We start from the raw sequence: 21450 nt of genomic DNA on the forward strand, positions 1-21450 counted from the left end.
GGCCTGATTTGTCAGCTATACCGGTTCCGAAGCAAGGATCAAATTTGTGGGGACTGACATGGTGCCTTACATTCCCGTAAAGGGAACTCACGGCCGCTGTATCATAATACGATAAACATTATTACCGAGTGGACAGTGTCTTCGCTTTTCACCCAAAAAACTGTGACTCTACTGCTATGAATATTGTGAATATTTAACTATTAAGTACATTTCAGCCAGGGATGAACCATGGATAGAATTCACCATCGAGGATATTCCAAGCTTGAATACGGCTTGGAATTCCATGCAGAGTACGGAATCTGGATTATTCGCTGTTTAATTCACTTGCGATAGTTTAATATACGAGAGTTCACAATTATAATGGGTTTTTTTGGTAACTTTTAGATAAATAAAATATAAAATTATAATTTCTGTCATTCACTTATAATTCGGATCCATGATGGAATAAACATTATTAAAATCAGTCAAGTGACCAATTCCTGAAGTTTTACCCAATTGCTTATGGAAAATTCTTTATTTTCATTTACGTTTTTGTGCAACGTCTACGGAGTTATTATTTATTTTTTTTTTCACAGTCAAAACAATATCAATTAAACAACAGTTGTTCTGGTGACACAGAACAATTGAGATTCTACCCAAGAATCTAACAATAGTCCGTCAGGTAGCGTCGTAAAAGATGGATTGTTCCGCGTAATGTCACTTCATTGATGTTTAATTGATTATTTATTGTGTAATTTATTATTATTATTATTATTATTATTATTATTATTATTATTATTATTATTATTATTATTACTATTGTTATTATTATTATATCGCAGAGGAAAGCAAGCTTCTAGCAGAAATGCCACCCAAACAAAGAAACAAACAAAAAAGTATATTGAAAAGAATGTACTCAGTAACGTCTATACTGCATGGTATTAAATACAGAATCTAAAAAAAAAAAAAAAAAAAACATAATCGACAAAATGAAGAAAAATTATGCACACTAATATAAAATCATTCCATTATTATTATTATGACTATTGAACTGTGAGTTATTGCTGAATTGCATTGTGAATCCATATGTAAATACGATGGATAGATATTAAATTAGTTTTAAGAAATGTATAATTATGTTTATAAAGAATTAAGTACTATGCATTTTGTACTAAATCCTTGTACTGTACAGAAAACATGTCTTATATATATATATATATATATATATACAGGGTGTTGTATCTATTAAATTTAATGAATTGACAAAAAAACATTACAGGCAGAGTTAATTACAATACTATCAACAAGATTTACTCAAAATAACCACCATTAGCATCGATCACAGCTTCAATTCTGCTTCGGAACCTCGAACAAGCTGATGCTACAGTCTCCCTGGGAAGGGCCGCAAAAACTGTTTTAATTTTATCCATTAACTGGGCTTTTGTATTACTGGAAGTGCGATTGGTGTCTTTTTCAACTGCGCCCCATACAAAATAATCCATGGGGTTAAGGTCTGGAGAGTTTGGAGGCCAAACATTTGGACTGATGAAGTCGTAGAAATTTTCAGACAACCATTTTTTACTTTTCCCAGAGGTGTGGCAAGGGGCCGAATCCTGCTGCCATACATACGGCCTACCATTGGCTACCCTTGTTATCCAGGGCTTGACTACAGTTAGCAACTCCACGAACAAAGCCCGAATTCCAATGCCAGGGTTCTTCAACACCTGTTCCTGCAGATTTGCGAGGAATTCTGCTGTACGAACGCAATCAGATCGTCTGCTAGGGATCTTTCTTCTTGCTACATCCTCGTAGTCACCATTGCAAGTCTCTAGTTCATGCCTGATTGTTTTTACTGTATTCAGGGAGCATTGGGCAGCAGTCGTAATATCCTTATTTTGATGGCGGGCACGAATCATCATGATACAAGTTATTCTCTTCCATGATTCAGGTGGATTCCAGCTATCCATCCTTTCTGACATCTTGTATATGAATGAAGAAGGGTCCAAACTTTTAAATGAAGAGAAGTGTGTGTTAATACATGTAACTTACGGAAAAATATAATTAATTATAAATATGTCAAATTTATCCCGAACACCCTGTATATATATATATATACGTAAAGTCTCTGTATGATAATAAACTTGTTGCCATTATCAAAAAAAAAACATATTATTATTATTATTATTATTATTATTACTCGCGAGAGCACCCTGTTCCAATGTACATAACTCACCACGTACCCTCCTTAAGCTTGAACTACAGAAATGTAAGAATTAAAGCATACATATAGAACTACAGAAAAAACACAACTTATGTTTCATCTACCCACTTCCTGCTTAAAGTGTTAGTGATCCTCTTACTGTAAACTTTACTACCATATTTCAGATGGCGCTATAGCCGCTAAGTACTTTTCACACCCATAGCTTTGGTACTGTTATTATAGTAGAAACCCAGTGTTCATTATTTAACCACTCTGTCGAAGAATTGTTCCCATTGTCCAAAATTAAGATTAGTTGTATTGGATTACTCGTATTTGATTGCAATATTATTAAGTTTCTTTTAGCATTATAACGTTTACTCAAGAGCATATTTCTATTAATCAAATAAATTATCATCACAATAGGTAAAATATAATCATGCAGAATCCAATTTAATTCATAAAAATGCAAAAATCTCTCATCCTATAATTACCTTTATCTTTAATGTCATTTTCTTATTTTTAATTTACAAATGTTGACTTTATTCAGATACTTGTACACGTTCGCTTTTAATACCCTCAATAGATACAGCTATGCTACCATACTAGGGAAGTGACTATGATCAAGGTGGTTCCCCGTTGCCTTCCTTGCCGTGCTATGTCCTATAGCTGTATCATGTGTGTTCACGGGTCCGGTTTGCCTGTTTGCGGAATGAAAAACCCCGCAAACAGACTCACTTGGGGAAAAAACCCTACTGTCAACCCCCAAGACCGGCTAACTTGGCTATGGCTGAGGAAGATCCTTAAGCTCCTCACCTCTCCGACGGAAATCGAACTTAGAACATTCCTTCCCGAGGCATATAGTTGCGAAGCGTACAGCCAGTAGGCTAACCGCGCGGACCATATGACATTCCTTAAAGAAAAGACTGAAGAATTCCTTTTGAAAATGCAAAAAAAGGCAAAGGAAGTGTATGCAAAATTTACGAATTTGACACGTTTATGGATCTGAATCGTGTGATGTATAAACACACACACACACACACACACACACACACACACACACACACACACACACACACACACACACACACACACACACACACACACACACACACACACACACACACACACACACACACACACACACACACAGATCATTCTGAAGTCATCTGATTTCTTGCAAGAAATCCACTCTAGAGCAAATAGACAAATAGGCACCAATTGTTAATTAAGCCAGAATATTGTCTGTTTGATGCTGTGTATAACTGGGGTTTAAATTGCCTTGCAAAGAACAAAGAACCAACTAAAGATAATTTAATGAATATATTTTTGTCTATTTTTCTTATTTCGATTTTCTTTAATGTCCCGAAAAGAACTTGTTACAGTTGCAGAAACAGAACTGGTCACCTTTCAGGAGATCGGTCCTTTGCTACGCCGAAGCATAAACCCAGACAGGAAATTCAGCTCCCATCCGCACATTGGCAAGCTACCCTTAGGAAAAGAGAATATTTTGTTTGTGGATCCTCTACCATTGAGATATTGAAAAAGAAGGTTACAACGCCGAAAACTGTAAAACCAACCATCGCAACTCACTCAACTCTCTCTCATTTGTCATGGATGACATCTTTTTTTTTCTAGAGATTGTTGAAGATTAGATTACATGATTCTAGTGGAACCATATATGGTTGTCGAGATGGAAGATTCAGAAGTTACTTATCAAAATACGAAGTGTGCATAAAATTGATAATTAACAGCAGTTCCAACGAATTACAATGCGAGAATATTTATAAAGGAACGGATCCAAAAGCATATTATGTCAAGAAGAGAGAAATTTAGCTGATGTCGACATTCCCTCGCTAGTTTTTAAAATGTAGAAATAGGTCCAGGAGTGAAAACGGAAGTTTTCGTTGTGGAACTGTAAAGTTTTGTTTCAACCCGAATAGAACTGGATAGTAAGAATGTTGGGTTTATTTATGGATGAAATAATTTAAACTAGAATGTAGTAGGAGTAAATCATATTTTGAATAAAGTGTACGCCAATAAATGGTCCTGTTTCTCTGTGAATTTGTTCATATTTTTAGCATATACATTTTTTTATTATTATTTTCCCTAATAGAAACTGTGCACAAGTCTAAAATTCAGATCATATTCAAATAATAATCAGAGCAGTAATGCCACACTGGGTGAATAAAACTGATTTATAATTTAAAAACATTCACAAATATTCTGTTTCATGCAGATATTAGTATAATATAAAATAATTGAAAGAGATATCAGGCACCCAGAATTATGCAATTAACCTGGTGGTTGTTTTAATAGAATTCTGACAACCATTCATCTGACATTTTCGAATGACACTTGGAAACAATTGAATTCCAAGATGAATACGTACTTCATAAATTTTAGCTAGTCAGGAAATGCTGAAACCCACGATAAATTGTCTTTCCGGGATATTACGTATCGTAGAACTATTCCAAGTATTTTTTTTTTTGTATTGAATTTGCTATTCTTCTTTCACATATGGACGCATTATTGAGGGAATGAGCTCGAATGCGGACCTTTTTTATGTTTTAACTCTCCAAGAAGCATTTAGCATTAATACAGTCAAAATTAGATGATTGGCTCAAAACTATCAGTGTGTTTTGAATAACATAATGGCTCTTTGTTGAAGCAGCTTGCATTATTCACACATCTGTACTTGTAGTCATGTATAACTGATAGGAATTTCCGTAATCAGAATATCTTAAACTCACGCACTCTGAATATAAGCGTCTGGCATTTAAGTAGAATAAATAAATGAGCATCTGGGAATAAACGATTCGTTAATTATATCTTATTTATCAGCTGAATCGATTACTTCAGGAGACTGTGGTGTTCCGCTATTGGCTGTATGCTGAGTACATCTGCGTGTGAGCGTGAGAGTGTGTATTCTAACTAATACTTACAACTTCAGTGATCTTCAGTGGTGCATGATACTCAACGCCACACTCATCACTGTGAGTATAATATAATCTGCCACTCTGTTCAGTTGCTCATGAGAAACAGTGTCGGAAGTGTAATAAGAATAGATTGAACAAGGTGATAACAGCAGACCTTTGAACCAATGTCACTCCTGTTGTTAACAGAAGATTACGGATTAGTCCAACAAAGTTATAACAGAATTACGCAATCCAAGAGACGGACCACAGTTTGAAAATATTAATCAGGAAGAATAATACTTTGATTATAATTATGCATGGCTGTGGAAGTAGACAACTTCAACTGGTTCTATTTATCACGACTAAGAAAAACTATGATCTAAAACACCAGGTTCTAATTCTTTCCAATTCCATTTCTAATTCCATTCCATATGGGGAGTTTTGTTAGCACGGAGTGAGTTTTATTGCACATTTACTTGTCTAATACCGGTGTCTAACCTGATAAAATTTTAAAGGCCTTATTGTTGTCAGGCACCCTAACGTATATTATGTAATATATAGATCCAATAGGCATTTCTCCCCCTCCTCCCCACAACAAATTGACTTTTCAGATCGGAGTAGTATTTGACCTGGTGTGGAACATCACCGAGCATCCGAGTGGCCATACGGCATTTGTATATGCCCAGTGAACATAGAGAGAGAGAGAGAGAGAGAGAGAGAGAGAGAGAGAGAGAGAGAGAGAGAGAGAGAGAGAGAGAGAGAGAGTACTATTTGGCGATTTTTTTCTGATCGTTTGAGTTTTTTATTGCTTTGAATATCCAATATGTACTTCAACATTACGCTGTGTAGCTTAGTAGAAGAGACGTGTGCGTTCAGGGCCCTGAAATGCAAGATGAAAAGCGTCGTAAGTTCTGTTATTGTCACTGACCAGAGGAATTTTTTTACTAAGCCTTTTTATCGATCGATTTCCGAATTAGTCGATCTCTGTAACGAGAAATCGTAATTTTTATCCCTGAAACTTGAGATTTCTCCCCGTAAACTCGATAAAAACGACCGTAGAACTCATAGTATTACGATTAGGGATCATCATAGAGTGAAATTGTTTTCAATACTATCTTTCCATTGATATACCAGTTAGCAGGATAGGAATTGGACGATTAAAATTTCAGCTATTCTGCTACAATTCCGTCCTCATACAACGACATTATTCTTTTCGAAAAAATGTTACCGTTGTCTGAATGATCTGCTTCTTTGTTCTTGATAAATTATTCTTGTTGTACTCTACACACGGTGTTGTGTGGGCAGCTCAAAAGGGTTGCCATTTCCATGATACTCGGAATGACTCTTGTTGCCATGAGTATCACACTTGACTAAAGATCAAAAAATCCTTCCACCTGCTTTGTACAGTCTGGAATGGTTTGGTGCTTCTCAAATAGTCTAACTGTGTAGTAATCGCAAATGATTTATGTTCAGTGTAGTAGTCTGCAACATCTTAATGGAAGTCGGTTAATTCTATACGTCAGTAGAATCCCACTACATAAGTACCAGGAAGTCTGCAAAAACTCAGGCGATCACCTAGATCACTGTAATCTCAGAAAGTTAATCGAAATCATTTACAGTAAATAACAACTCGGCAGTGTTTCCACTCAGCGACACGCCTTTCCCGCCAGCAAAAGGAATCCTCAGCAGTGGCTGTGTCCAATTGACAGGCTCATCCCACTGCCGAGCAGAGCCACTCATACACCAGGGGAAAGGCATCCACTTCAGTTGTCCCACCCTCTGTGGAACCCTCCTCAACAAATTTCTTACTTCAACACATCAGTGGGAGCCAGACCCAGAAGGGATTTCATGTACAAGTTATGAAAAGGAATAACAGCTTACAATTAAAACACTCTGGATTAGAGATATTTTTTGAAATTTTTTTTTTCACATGTTAATGAATAAAATTAAAGATGTCATAATTTATTGGCATATTTAATTTAATTTATAACCAAACGATAAAATTTTAACATACATATATTGTTTTTCTCTTACTTTCATATATTTCAATCCTCGTCAGGAGTGAATGTATTATTTCTGGATGGTGTGCAGGGAAACAACTTATTAAAACCGCTAACCGATATTGTTAGCACTCCTATACAACAATATTAAGTAATTTAGGAAAAGAGAATTTCAAAGTTTCTTACATCAGCATCGCTGTGTAGAAATTTTGGGGAATATTGTTGATATCATTCGACCTTTGAACATTTCTCTTTTGGTCCCCGTCTGGCATTTCGGTCCACCCTAGCGTTGCTTCGAATACAATTTTCGCTGCCAAAAGTGCACTTATTTTTATGTTCCTAATCGAAACTTCCTAATAGAAGTCGCTTCTTCTCTACTTAAGGCCAAACTTCCTCCTTCCAAAATATCTCCTTCTGAAATGAAATCTTTACAGTCCTTCAGACAAAATAATCACCTCATTATCACCAAAGCTGACAAAGGAAAAGCAACAGTAGTTATGGACTCAGCAAATTACAGAAGAAAACTTTCTCTTTTGCTTCGAGAACGCTCCACATATCAAGAAATTGATTATAATCCAACCAACAGACAACTAAAGAAATTAAATTCTCTCTTAGATGAAGTCATCAGTTTGGATAAAGACACAATTGAAAGACTTAAAACTCATTTTGCAAGACCTCCTAGATTTTATGGCCTTCCAAAAATCCATAAGATTGACTATCCTCTTCGTCCAATAGTAGATTGTATTGATTCTCCTACTTACCGTATAGCCAAATATCTAGCTAAATTATTGAAATTTTACATTGGCAACTCTAATTCTTTTTAAAAAAACTCCTCCGATTTCTTAGAAAAATTAAAAAATGTCTCATTACAACCTACAGATCTTATGGTTAACTTTGATATAGAATCTTTATATACCAATGTACCTCTCAAGGAAACTTTACAATTACTTGCTGACATCTTTCCTCAAGACATTATAAAACTATTCGATTTCGTAATACATTCTGGAATTTTCGTATGTCAAAATAAATTTTACAGCCAAGTAGAAGGAACGGCCATGGGAAGTCCTCTTTCTCCTGCTTTAGCCAACTTTTATTTGGAACATTTAGAAAAAGTCCTCTTCTTATCTATTTTCCCTCAACCATCCTTTTGGGTAAGATATATAGATGACATCTTTACTATTTGGCCTCACAGCAAAAACTCTTTACCTACGTTTTTAAACAGTATTAATTCCTTGCATCATCGTATAAAGTTTACTATGGAAATAGAAGGAAACAACCAGTTATCTTTTCTAGACGTTCTCCTCATCCGGTCACCTTCATATATTCTTACAACTACAGTATACAGGAAACCAACGTTCACAGGTCGTTATGTTCTTAAAGAATCAGCCCATCATCCTTGTCAAAAACAGGAATTATAAAATGCCTCATCAGAAGAGCCAAAACTAATGGCTTTTCCTAAACTCAAAGGCTTTTCTAAAAAAAGTACTCAACATCTTCTCAATTCTTATAATCTTCCACAAAACAACAAAGTTTCAATACGTCGAGTGCCTATTCCTTATATCTCTGGTATTTCAGAACCTATCGCAAGAATTTTAAAGAAATATGATTTAACAACTACGTATTCACCTATCAACAAATTGTCTTCTCATTTTCCTTCTCCTAAAGACATACGCTCAACTTTATATCTTCCTGGAGTTTATCAAATTCCTTGCAACTGTGATCTTTCCTATTTTGGTCAGATGGACGTTCTCTTGAAAAAAGAATCCAAGACCATCAATCCTCCATTCTTCAAAACAAACGTGAAAAGTCTGGATTGGCCCAACACGGGATTGAAACTGAACACAGCATCTTTTGGTCCAGGACTCGCCTCTTACATAGATCCCGTTATAGGTTCGAACGTTTGTTCAAGGAAAGCGTGGAACCTTACTCCATCGTCCCAACCTGAATCGTAATGACTGTATATCTATATCAAAAATCTGGGAAATTCTAATCAAGATTACTCATTATTATTTTTTTTTCAATCATGTGTCTACTTCAAAATGTTCCGTTTTATACTTAATACTTAGTGATATAACATCACGCGGCGTGTTCTATTTTTAACCATCCATTGTTAGTATTCTAGCTTGTATTTTTTAAAACTGTTCTTGTAATACCACTGAAGATGGTCTGCTATTTCCAGACCGAAATATTTGGTTAATTAAATATCTTTTTGTGTTTACTTGCATTTATCATTCAGTCTTATGTCACAAGTATCCTTAAAACAGCAAACTTAATATCTAATCGACAATCATGTCGATTAGATATTAAGTTTGCTCATCTAATCGTCATGGTTCGATGACGCAACCCGAGTTCCACTAAGGTGTCGCTCGTGGGGCTGAAATTTGCAATATAACGTCAAGTATTCTGAAAGTCGTGCTTTCACAGAGTTGTTTCGTTGCGGTAAGTACATTCGTTTGGAAGTTGTTTGAATATTTGAATACGCAGAGAAAAAACACTAATCATAAACGCGTTGTAACTGCCTTCAGTTATTGGTACATATATAGAGACTTTCTAAAATATAGGCAGTTAATGATTTCTAATTTGAAATTGCATGCATGAAACATCGAATTTGAAATATGCTGAAGCATTTATTGTAAATTTCACATTTATAACTAAACATAATATATATTTGATGAATATGTTACATATTATATGGATGAATAAAATATAATTTTTTCGTCCATATTCATTCCAGTAATCTGTGTGGAATTTCATTGAAATTTGGTATATGTTTTCGGGAAAAAAGGCAATGTTGCATACAATCGCAATTTGGTTTCAACCAAAGCCGTCAATTATATATTGTAAAGTCTCCTGTCACTTTCGAAAGAATCATAAAAAATTGGTTATTGTAAAACAGAATATGCCTAAGTGGTTTCAATTTTGAATCATTATTACAGGCTAACTTTGCTTAATAATTCGAAAGTTCTTATTACTAATTTCTACTGTCCTTTATTTTTTAAAATTAGTCGCAAATTAAAAAATGCATGCCGAAAATTCTTTTTTTTTTTCGCTAAATTAGGTTTTTATTAGAAAATCAACTTTACTTTATTCTTTCTATATATTCTGCAGATTATTCACCAGAATGTATTTACAAATATGGGATTGTTTTTTTCAGTAACAACGAGATGGTATAATTTCCTTTTTAATATTTTGTGCTATATCAACAGACGGACAAGATGGATACGCAGAAAAATGAGAAACAAAAAATTAATCAGATCGGTAAAATTAAACTTTTATCTATCTGATTCAATCATAAAACACGCGATTCATGTTTTATGTTTTATGCTACTTTGGGTGATAAAATAAATATAAAAAAATGAACGTAATTGAAAAACAGAAGAGAAAATAAAAAAAAAAGGACTGTAGTTTTAATAGGTTCTGGTAGTTTGGGTTCTGTTGTTGAGAAGGAGGCCTTCTAGTATATCGTTATTCATCCAGAGGGTTTGTCCGTGTGCTTTCATTTTTTAAAACGTTTTGTTGAGTTTTTGTTTATCTCTGTAAATAAGTTTTCATATAATGTTTTGTATCATCTAACTTGAGTACACTACTCCAGTCTGTGTTCCTAATGAGATCGATTTTTAGCTATTTATAAAGGTAAAAAATATTATATTTATAACGATACCAGTTGATTTTTCATGGCTGATTGGTTTCTCTTAAAAGAGAAGCAAATTTCTTTTAATTTTTATTACTTTATAATAAATCTTGTGTGAGTTCTAAGAATTATTCAAAGTATAATGAAGATAACCATTTTTCTTATATTTCATCTTTTTAAACATTTAAAAAAAATGTTTAACAGTTTAATAATGTTATCATACTTTTTAAACTGGCATTAACTATTGGTAATTATTAATTTATAATTAAGAATGGAAAACAGAATTCATTTATAGGGTATTTTTGCATGATCCCTCAAATTCCTTTTCAGAAAACGTGGTTGGATTTGAGAAGGACAAACAGTTTCGAAGTATCTGGAAAAATCTTGATCTGAATTTTATTAATCAAGAACTGAAGCTTAGTGTTTTCTATTCCAAATTTACTTAAACAAATGCAATTTTATACGATCATTGCACAAATTACTGTTTTTTTTTTAATATTTCAATGTACAGGGTGTCCCAAAATTCACGCAAGATTTAAATTTAGCGCTATTTGTGCGGTAAAGTGTTGCCAACGAGAAAAAAAAGACAGCGTGACAGCTGACAGTTCAGGGTTATTAAAAATGGAGCCCTACACGAAAGAACAACGCATTTTCATTGCTGAGCAATATTTTAAAAATAATGAAGGTTTTCGAACAAAATGATCTTCAGCGATGAGGCTCATTTTCATCTTGATGGCTTCGTTAATCGACAAAATTGTCGTATTTTGGGTTCAGAAAATCCACGAGTGATTGTTGAGAAACAAATGCATCCACAACGTGTCACTGTTTGGTGCGAATTTTGGGCTGGAGGCATCATCGGTCCATTCTTCTTCGAACATGCGGCTGGTAAGGCAATAACAGTTAATGGTGCTCGGTATCGCGACATGATATCCAGTTTTTTGTGCCTAAATTGCAAGATATGAATGTGGACGACATGTGGTTTCAACAAGACGGTGCCACATGCCATACAGCCCGAGAAACAATTCAATTACTGCATGAGTCATTTCCTGGTCGTGTAATTTCCTGTTTTGGTGATCAGAATTGGCAGCCCAGATTATGTGACGTAACGCCGTTGGACTTTTTTCTTTGTGGTTTTTTGAAGTCTAAGGTTTATGCCAACAAGCCCACGATCACCCACGCCTTGAAAGGGGAAATTGAGCGCTATATTAACGAAATTCAGCCACATTTATACAAAACGGTAATGGAAAATCTGTGCCAGCAAAGCCGTGGAGGCCATTTACCCGATATGCTATTCCATGCATAACCCTATACTGTATGCTTTATGAGTCAATAAGAAATTACAATTTTTAATTAAAAACCTGTGTTTTCTATCAAAATTACTTCTTGCGTGAATTTTGGGACACACTGTATAACACAGTGTCCCGATAGAGGTGAAATGAATAGCAATAAGTTAATCAATGGAACTGATGCACAAAGTTTCATTTTCATATACAAATTTATTTATTTTCATATGCTTCAAAATTGCAAAAAAAAGTGGTGGCATAGCGTATTAATACTATTGGATTTTTTGGTTAAGGGGTAAAATCAGGAACCGTTGTTCTAGAGATCAGAGACGAATCTTTTTCCTTGCCAATAGTGCATCAATAGCAGGCTATAACCTTACACCTAAAGACATTCACAAATGATTATGTTCCAGTATGAGAGCCCACAATTTGCCAGTTTGTGAGTGGAGATGCTATCCACTCAACAAATCCGTCGCATTTTATTATCTCCTTTGAAGCGTATAGATATTGAACATAAGGATAATTTTTGGCTTTTATTAGATCTTTGTCACTGTGCAGAAAATCAACTTTCCTAGAACAGTTGAGGTTGGTTTCTATCGTCCCAAATTGTGACCACAACTCTGATTACTGAATGAGTGAAAGAGCTCGGAAATATACTACAACTGATCTTGAGAGTTGGCTTCCTGATTACATAATCCTACAGATGGCAGCACAAACGAATTTTATAGCATTTATTGCCACTAATTATGTTAGAAATCACTTTTTATATAAGCTCTTTCAATTGTTTTAAACCTTTCATTGATAGAATGGAAGTCATTTTAGAATATCAATTTTTATATATGTATAACGCTCTTTTATTGTTTCATGAATCAAAGAAACGCCTTACTGATTGAATAAGTGATGGAGTGTCCATTCTGCAAGACGGAGTTATGTCAAATGAATATGAAGCAACATTTTGCAGAACTATGTTCCAAAATGCCAAAGGAATGTGAATATTGTCTAACGGCTCGAGAAATTAAAGAAGGCAAAGTAAGTATACCATTTAGTTATATTCAAATTTGTTTTATTTCATACGTCTAATATATGAAGATATAATTTGTTATTATGTTGAAGCACTTTACATGTCATTGCGGTTTAATTTGAAGTAAAATTATCAAATAAGACACGTTACAAAAATGAAATAAAATTTGGGGTTTTACTCAGTTATGTACAAAGCAACTTGAAAACACAAAACACATTTTTTACGTTATTATTACGAGGGAGAGTATGGAAAGTTCTTATAAACACCTACAACAAAAATGATATTAAAGCAACTTGCAAGGTATGCAAGTTGATATTAAATTTAAAATGATATTAAAGCAACATACAAGGTATGCACTAAACCAACTTGGTTTAGTGCATACCTTGCGGATTACATTTTCTCACGTAACATAGCTAATGACGCTTTTCGATAGATCTGTTTTGCTCTTCTGGAATGGTTTTCTGACATCATCCTTTATACGTCATAATTTCCTGCTTTGGAGTTCAAGATGTAATCTTTTCTGAATGGAACATTCATAAACTACCACTTCTCAAGTGAGTACAACATGATCACTGTCAGCAACCAGAAGCAGAATAGTTACGTCTTTAACTGAAACTCCCCCCTGACACTATAATCAGATTCTAACTTACTTTGACCTCGAGTGTTTTCTCTCACATGCTCACAAGCATACGATAACATGTGATATAAAGATAAAAATTTGTGTTCACTCCAAAGTGCATTCGGCAGAAGATAAAATCATTTCCACGCTACATTCAACAAAACGTATCTAACCACCAAATAACAGGCATATCTAGAAAAGTAACGCTCTGTACGAGAATATTTTAAAATCGAGACCCACCATACCCGATGGTAAGGCATTTTTTATCTTTTCGAATCACAACTTGACATCTTAAATAAAGGGTTCAATTTTGAGGTCGCGCCGGTGCACATTCCTAAAATATATATTATGTGCAAAGTGGAAAATTTCCTTTGCATTCTACCTGAATAGAAAGAATATCAGGTAATCCCATTGCACAAGGGTGGTGCAAAGGCCGATGCATCCAACTATAGACCAGTCAGTATCTTTGAGTGGTGGTTAAGATTTTGGAAAAGTTTGCTCGCATTCAGAAATGTGTTGACAGAATCTCTACTTTCCAACATGGATTTACCTTTGGAAGGTCATGCTTTAGCAACTTGTTCATCTTCTATAATAATGCACTCAGTGAGTTACAAAGGTTGCATCATTATACTTTCGGATTTTGCTAAGGTTTTTGACACAATAAAGCATGGAATACTGTTGCATAAATGAAAGAATATGGGATTAGATTATAAACTGTTAGCATGAATAAGAGGATGGCTAACCGACAGATATCAAAAAGTGATATGTATATCACTGTGATGTGAATCTACAAGATTCAAGGTAACAAGTGGTGTAAATCAAGCATCAGTTCTTGGTCCAATGTTATACAATCTGTATTAATGACATTGGGAAGGATTTGCTGATGATGCAAAAATAGTTAGGGCAATCAGGAGTGCTGCTGTTATGCAGTACTTGCAGAATGTTTTGAATAGGCTGGAATTACGGGTTGGCGAAAATAGAGTGATTCTCTGATTGAGAATCCCACTACAGCGCACGACTTTACATTTATGTTAATAAATGTAACGGAATGTAATAAATTAGTAAATATCAGAGAATATTGGCAATGATAAAACAAACCTCAACATGTGTAAATATAAGGAAGTGATTTTGCCTATTTACGGAAGCCTTGATAAGATCTAACTTGGACTATTGTGGTCAGGTCTGGTCTCTTGCTTTCCGTTGTGATTTTGATATAGTGGAAACAGTACAAAGGAGAGTGTTAAAAATTATATTAGGATAGAGGAATACTGATTATGAAGACAGATCGAGAATTTGTAGACTCCAGACACTAGCAAACAGGAGAAAGAGGGGTGATGTGATTGAGACCTACAAACTTCTTAAAGGGTAATACACGATTTCAGTTGATGGAATATTTCAATTTATGGAGGGTGGAGAAAGGACAAGAGGGCATCCTAGGAAGCTGAGAATGAATGCTACTAAGAAGGGGTGAGAGCTAGATTTTTCTCTCTTTGTGGTGTGTGATTGAAATGGATTGTCATTGGATGTTATGAGTGCAACTAGTGTGAATGAATTCAAGAATAAGTATGATCGATGGTGTGTGTAGGATGTGGCCTCTCTGTATGAGTCTCTGACTCCCTGGGAATCTCACATAATAATAATAATAAAAAGAAGATGATGAAGATTGAGAGCTGCGATATGAAATTATTCGATGCTCAGTTTAGGCAGAAGACGTGGTATGAGGGGTTGATAGTAGAAATTTTTGTATAAGAGAAATGGCCTGCATTTGAATGGATCTGGAAACAGAGCTTCAGAAATTGTTTATTGGGGGATGAGACCTAATACAGAGAGACAGAGACAGAGAGAGAGAGAGAGAGAGAGAGAGAGAGAGAGAGAGAGAGCCAAGAAAACTAGAACAGAGTAAGAATGATGAGAATGTATAAAATTCAGCAAAGGAATGCAAATGGTAACGTTGTTTCAATGGGTTTTGGTTTTCACTCTTTGGTTTTCGGAATTTCTTAGCATGTGTGGGAACAGAACAGAGAAATTTGCCAAGCGAAACCAATCAAATTGCAGATGGAAATGTATGAAAATATAAGGAGATAACTTCTGTCTATTCACAAATGACATGATCATGAACAAATGGATTGTGTTCGTTTGCTTCAATCTTAGGCAACAATGTTGAATTCAGTGTTGCCTAAGATGTATTGCATTATTGAAACTTGGCTCTCAGTGTTATGTACAGTGTGGTGTTCGAGTGTACAGGGGCATAGCATTTTCAGAAAGGACAGAAGAACAGGAGATGAAGAGTACTACTAATGATATCAGATGATTTAAGTCCTGTTAGGATTTTTAAAAAGTGATAAATAGGAATAATAATAAGAAAATGTTTCATGCAGCTTTGAGGCTAATAGTGTGAAGTCGACTAACAGAACTGGTTAAGGATTGCTACAGACTGCCAGTGCATTCTCCGGGAACAATGAATTCCATCGACAAATTATCCTGTTGAGTATAATCAGCATGCATGGCTTAAATTGTTATTATTATTCCAACCTTCATGAAGGCATAAGTCTCATTAGGGAGGTATACTTTAGACAACACCACTCCTTAAATCATCCACTCTGTATTTTCACCTTCTTCTCAGACCATGCATTCCATGATGCTACCACCATCCATTCAAAAACTTACTTATTGCCCTCTTACTTGCTTACTATTTCCATTTACAAATTCCAGGGATTAGCCTTGAGCTTGTTCCTTTCCCTTATTCTAACATATGAAAAAATTCCTGCTGACAATCCTCTAAATATCTGTCGACAGCTTAAATGTCTCCATTATATCCCTCCCGTTCGTTTTTCTGGATCTTGTAATTTGCATGTCCCTAGACTATTCTCCTAACCAACATTGCACTGTCTTGATATCAATATCGTCACCCGCTTCTTACCCCCCCTTCAGGGTTATTTCATTTCTCTTTCAAATCCAGGCGACCAGAGTAGAGCATAGTAATCCATATGTAGTCTGTTCAGTGCTTTATGCGATGGAACCACCACCCGTTTATATATTATTTTGAACTCTCCTGAGCACTGCAGCTATTCTCCGTGTTACCTTCACAGCGTTTGTAATATATCCTCTTTGTAATATATCTGTAATGAAACTTTAAATTTCTGTCTACTGTCTCCCCCTAAGATCCGCTGTTTTTTCCACTTCTTCCAGTATAACTCCACATAGTGAGTAAAGAATTCCATCTTTTCATCCCAAAGTTCAAAACTTGCCATTTTGAGCAAACCGATATCCCTATTCATTTAGCCACACCTTCTCATCTTATTCGAATCCTCATGAAGATCAAAAACATTAACACTGTTCCTAATAACTCTCTCAAACTTTACATCATCTGCAAACAACTGAATATCGACTTTTAGTCCAGCGACAATATTATTAATATAAAGATTGAGTAGTACACGGTATGGAAACTCTGCTTGCAATCTTCATACTTTATGACGCTCTTCCCCATATACAATTCTAATACCTATAATAAAGTTACTTCCCAACCCAATCCACAAGCCTGATAACTAAACCAATAACTCAAATATCAACTTGTTATGTGACTCCATATGAAATGCCTATATAAAATCTAAAAAAATAAAAGAAGAGGAACAAAAGAAATGCCATTGTATGTAATTCTCTAGTCCACTGCTCTTGTTACTCTATTATAAAAGGCAACCAAACTACTAACACAAGAGTAACCCTTAACAAATCCATGCTGTCCTGCATAAATGATATTGCTCCCAGCTGCCAAAGTCTATATACGAGTTCTTACTAATTTTTACTACAGAAAAAATACAAAGAAGTCTGTAGTTTATAGTTGAATTCTACTATCATCCTCATGCAATGGCACTATCGCACTCCTTTACTACTCCTCTGTTGAATGATTGATTAAACAACCAGGTTAATGGCACGGTCAGTTGCTTAAGACTTTCTCTGAAAGAACGGCGAAATTTCATCTGGTCGTCCCTTGCCATACTAATATCAAAGAATGCTTAGAATTCTGAATACATTCCCTCCATTCACTTCTAAACCTTTAATCCTCATTATCCTTAAAGGAATAAAGCCTGCTTTACCAAGATGGAACACCTTAATAAAGAAATCATTATGCATCTCGACTATGTCATCATTTTCCTTGGTTAGTCGACTACCATTTCCATCCAGCAGTGTAATGTAATCCATGTAATCCGTCTACAAGTATTTTACCTCCTACAGGCCACATAGTGAATAACATGTCTTGCATTATTCTTGCATCACAGCTGTAGCCTCTCCTGCTCTAATTTTTCTCATTCTTATACTAGTAACTCCTTCACCTTGAGTATTATATTCTTCGTGCAAATATTCTCTACCTGTCTCTTTATATGCCTTTCATAGCCTTCCTTTATCCGCAAACATTAAACGTGTAACATAAATCTCAAGTTAAGAATGAAAGAACATTTATTGCGCAGTTGCTAGACTACTTTCTCAAGTAGCATGTAAAAGAAGGAACTTGAGATCAAAGAATATTAGATTTGACAGTAACAACAGAATTTGTCTAAGCTAAAGATGTAGAACTTTTGTCACCAATCGCTGGGAGTTATCATGCCGCATTGACCCGAGGAGTAAAAAAGTATATGATGGTTACAATTAGTAGAAAAGGCTACATGTTGAACTACAAAGATGGATATTATGAAAACCAATGAGGGTATTATCTTCAACCCCTCACTATCAGTTAATAAGTGAGACGATATCAGAATTTCATGAGAAGCTTTGAAATACATAAATAAATAACGTAGTATCGAAATCTGTTTATAGAGTTCGGCGAATAAATAAGGTGCGAATGAAATGGGTACGTCATCTTATTAAGCATTCATCATATTCATAAAAAGAAGTGGATTGACGTGATAGGAATATCGGGAGAATGAGAGCAGTTATGAAATAAGACCATGGTCTGAAAGGTTCTCGGTCTAAAAATTAAAAACAAATTTATAATTTCAAAATTATTTTTATTTTCAACATAATCCAGCGATGCTCCAGCGCCATTATCCCGTCCCTGTAGTAGTTCTCATTAAAATCTGCAAAATATCCCTATACAGCCGCAATCACCTCTTGATTCGAAGAAAAACGCTGATCTGCGAAGAAGAGTTTTAGTTTTGGGAAAAGATAGAAGTCAGAGGGAGCCAAATCTGGGGAATAGGGTTAATGTTTCAACAATTCATAGTGCAGATTCCTTAATTTTTCCACTACCAGATGAAAGATGATTTTTGTCTTCTGCAAACCGGGTATTTTCTTACGAATGTTTTCGCCTGGTCTGGTTAAAAGATCAGTGTAATATTCCCCAGTTATTGTTTTACCTTTTTTCAAGATTATTAATAAAAAAATGCCTTTATCATCCCAAACCACCGATGCTATCGGTGGTTTGGGATGATAAAGGCATTTTTTTCGGTGGATGCTATCGGTGGATGACAAACCACCGATCTTTCCTGCTGATGGAACCCCTGAATGGTGAATACAAGACTCATCCTTAGTAATAAATCGACGCACAAAATCCGTTTTATTCTTGTTAACACGCTCTAAGCACTGTTCAGAGATTTTCATGCGATTGCGTTTTTGATCTGCTGTGAGCAAGCGCAGCACCCATCTTGCCCAGAGCTTTTTCATTTGCAATTCTTCATGCAAAATATCCTACACTTTCTTTTGAAATGCCTATCATCTCAACAATTTCACGCACTTTGACTCGCCAGTCATCCAATACCATATCTTACACTTGATCAACGATTTCTGGCTTGTTACACTTTTCGGACGTCCTTCAGGTGGATCGTCTTCAAGGCTGGTATGGCCATGTTTAAACTCTGCAGCCTATTTCTTAATTCTCGAGTCGAGAACGAAAGAGAAGTGTGCCCATAACCTTTCATGAACTTCGAATGAATTTCTTTTGACATCGCACGATACACAATTTTATCCATTTGAATGGATACATACATACTTTTGTTTCAGACAGCTGGGTAAAACAAACTATTACTTTATAGAATGACTTGCAATTTCACATGGATGCTTATGACAGATGTACCAAAATAAAAATCTTGGCGATAGTGTTGTCATCTATGGTCGAAGCCGAGAACCTTTCTGACTACACTAGTATATGAAACGCAGGCCAGAAACATAACGAATACTGTAAGAAAACTAAATCGGAGTATGAAAAAAATTGGCTGCACAGGCTAAAATCAACACAAAAGAATTTTGTCGTTATGCTGTAATTGAAAGAATCAATGTGGTCATTATATTATAACTCGTTTTTATAGCTTACATTATATGTACATCGCAAAATAAACCTTTCAGATATGAAAAAATAATATCTGCCGAAACTACTGTATATGTTAGTCTGTATATTTGTTAACATTGCTAGGTGGTGACTGTAGTTATTATGGCGAAGTGAAGACGTTTATATTACTGTAATTACTTATTAAATTTATTTAGGGAAATCCTAATTATTACAATCCTAAATCGAATTCCCAATCCGAGAGGTATATTTGAAGTTGTCTGAAACATAAAACCATTAGTGCTGACAAAAATAAAGAAAAAGTGAGACCTGAGAACTATACTGTGGTTGCGCCAAAATGAAGGATTTTCGTTTCGTTTGAAATACAGACCATGAATAACAGCCAGAGACATCGGAAGAAATGCTATTTGGCAACATTTCATACCCTCCACAACTTAAGAACAGAATGAAGGAAAGATGGGCATTATGAAAAAATGTCTAACCAGGTGACTTTCGTGAAGATCTCTGTCAATTTTCCTAATTAATGTTATAAATAGAAAGGTTTTTTTTTTCGTTCCATTTTATTTAGTATTTATTATTTAAATCACTAGTAAATAACTGGAGAATAAAGATAGACTATATTTAAATGTAATAATGAAAGCTAGTTTCTCTGAAAGTATCCAATTGCTGGTTGTAGATTGATATATTTATATTTATATTTTCTCAGAAACACCAAACTAGATGCCACTTCTCTCTGGTAAAGTGTAAACAATGTGAAACTAAAGTAAATGAGAAATATTTACAAGCGCACGTAGAAAAAGAGTGTCCTGAAACACGCGAAGCGTGTCCTGCCTGCAATCAGAGTATTCGCAGGAAAGAGATGCCTGTAAGTATGAAGATGCTTTATATACAGTATGTTGCTTTTATATTTATTTATTCATACCTTTTTGTGTCCTTCATGCGGCTCACGAGAGCCAGGTAAACTACAATAGTACTAATGGTGTAACTCTACATAAATTTTGGTACACGATCCTATCTTACCGTTCGCAGCACTCACAAAATATCACTGCAGACAGCTGCACTGTCATCCTTCATATGCCAGTTATTGTTAATAAGGTCATTTGATTCTCAGTCTCTGCTAAGCGTGAGTGTGCATATGTATCTTTAAAATAGCCTTGATAATTTATTTTTCCGTATGGGTTTCCCCCCCCCCCCCCCCTTTTTCTTCCCTATTCCTTTGGATGGGCGGGTTGAGCTCTCCTAATGAGCGATTAAGTATGTATAGCGTATGACTGTATATCCGTGTGTAGCCTTGATATTCGTAAAATAAGCTGGATGGAATAATTTATAATGAAAACGATAACAGTGTTGTAGTGTCTACAATATAACATTTAACAAAATCTTGTACCCTAATAACAGGAAATGGGTAGTTTTACTCTGATATGAGCGAAATAATATTAACTTCTTCTTCTTAAGCTTCACGAACCATTAAAGTTCTTAGCTGCAAGCACCACAGTTCTCCATTTTTTTCCCTATCCTTAGCCAG

General features: G+C 35.1%; 2 protein-coding genes across 2 annotated transcripts in view; one reads left to right on the forward strand and one right to left on the reverse strand.

The window, feature by feature from the left end:
* Positions 1-7322: 7322 nt before the first annotated feature.
* LOC150106077 (uncharacterized) overlaps positions 7323-21450 on the reverse strand; it is a 103958-nt gene continuing 89830 nt past the window's right edge. Inside the window, exon 5 of the mRNA XM_090394625.1 lies at positions 7323-7433. Within this exon, the coding sequence (XP_090250751.1) occupies positions 7323-7433 (111 nt within the window). The remainder of the gene's footprint in view (positions 7434-21450) is intronic.
* LOC150106078 (uncharacterized) overlaps positions 12909-21450 on the forward strand; it is a 36822-nt gene continuing 28280 nt past the window's right edge. The window contains exons 1-2 of the mRNA XM_090393909.1: positions 12909-13037; positions 20632-20790. Coding sequence (XP_090250035.1) covers positions 12909-13037; positions 20632-20790 — 288 coding nt within the window. The remainder of the gene's footprint in view (positions 13038-20631; positions 20791-21450) is intronic.

Source organism: Typopeltis vanoorti, chromosome 6 (assembly GCF_054136105.1).
Source record: "Typopeltis vanoorti isolate ZY-2024b chromosome 6, IOZ_Tvanoo_1.0, whole genome shotgun sequence".
Classification (NCBI taxonomy): Eukaryota; Metazoa; Arthropoda; class Arachnida; order Uropygi; family Thelyphonidae; genus Typopeltis; species Typopeltis vanoorti.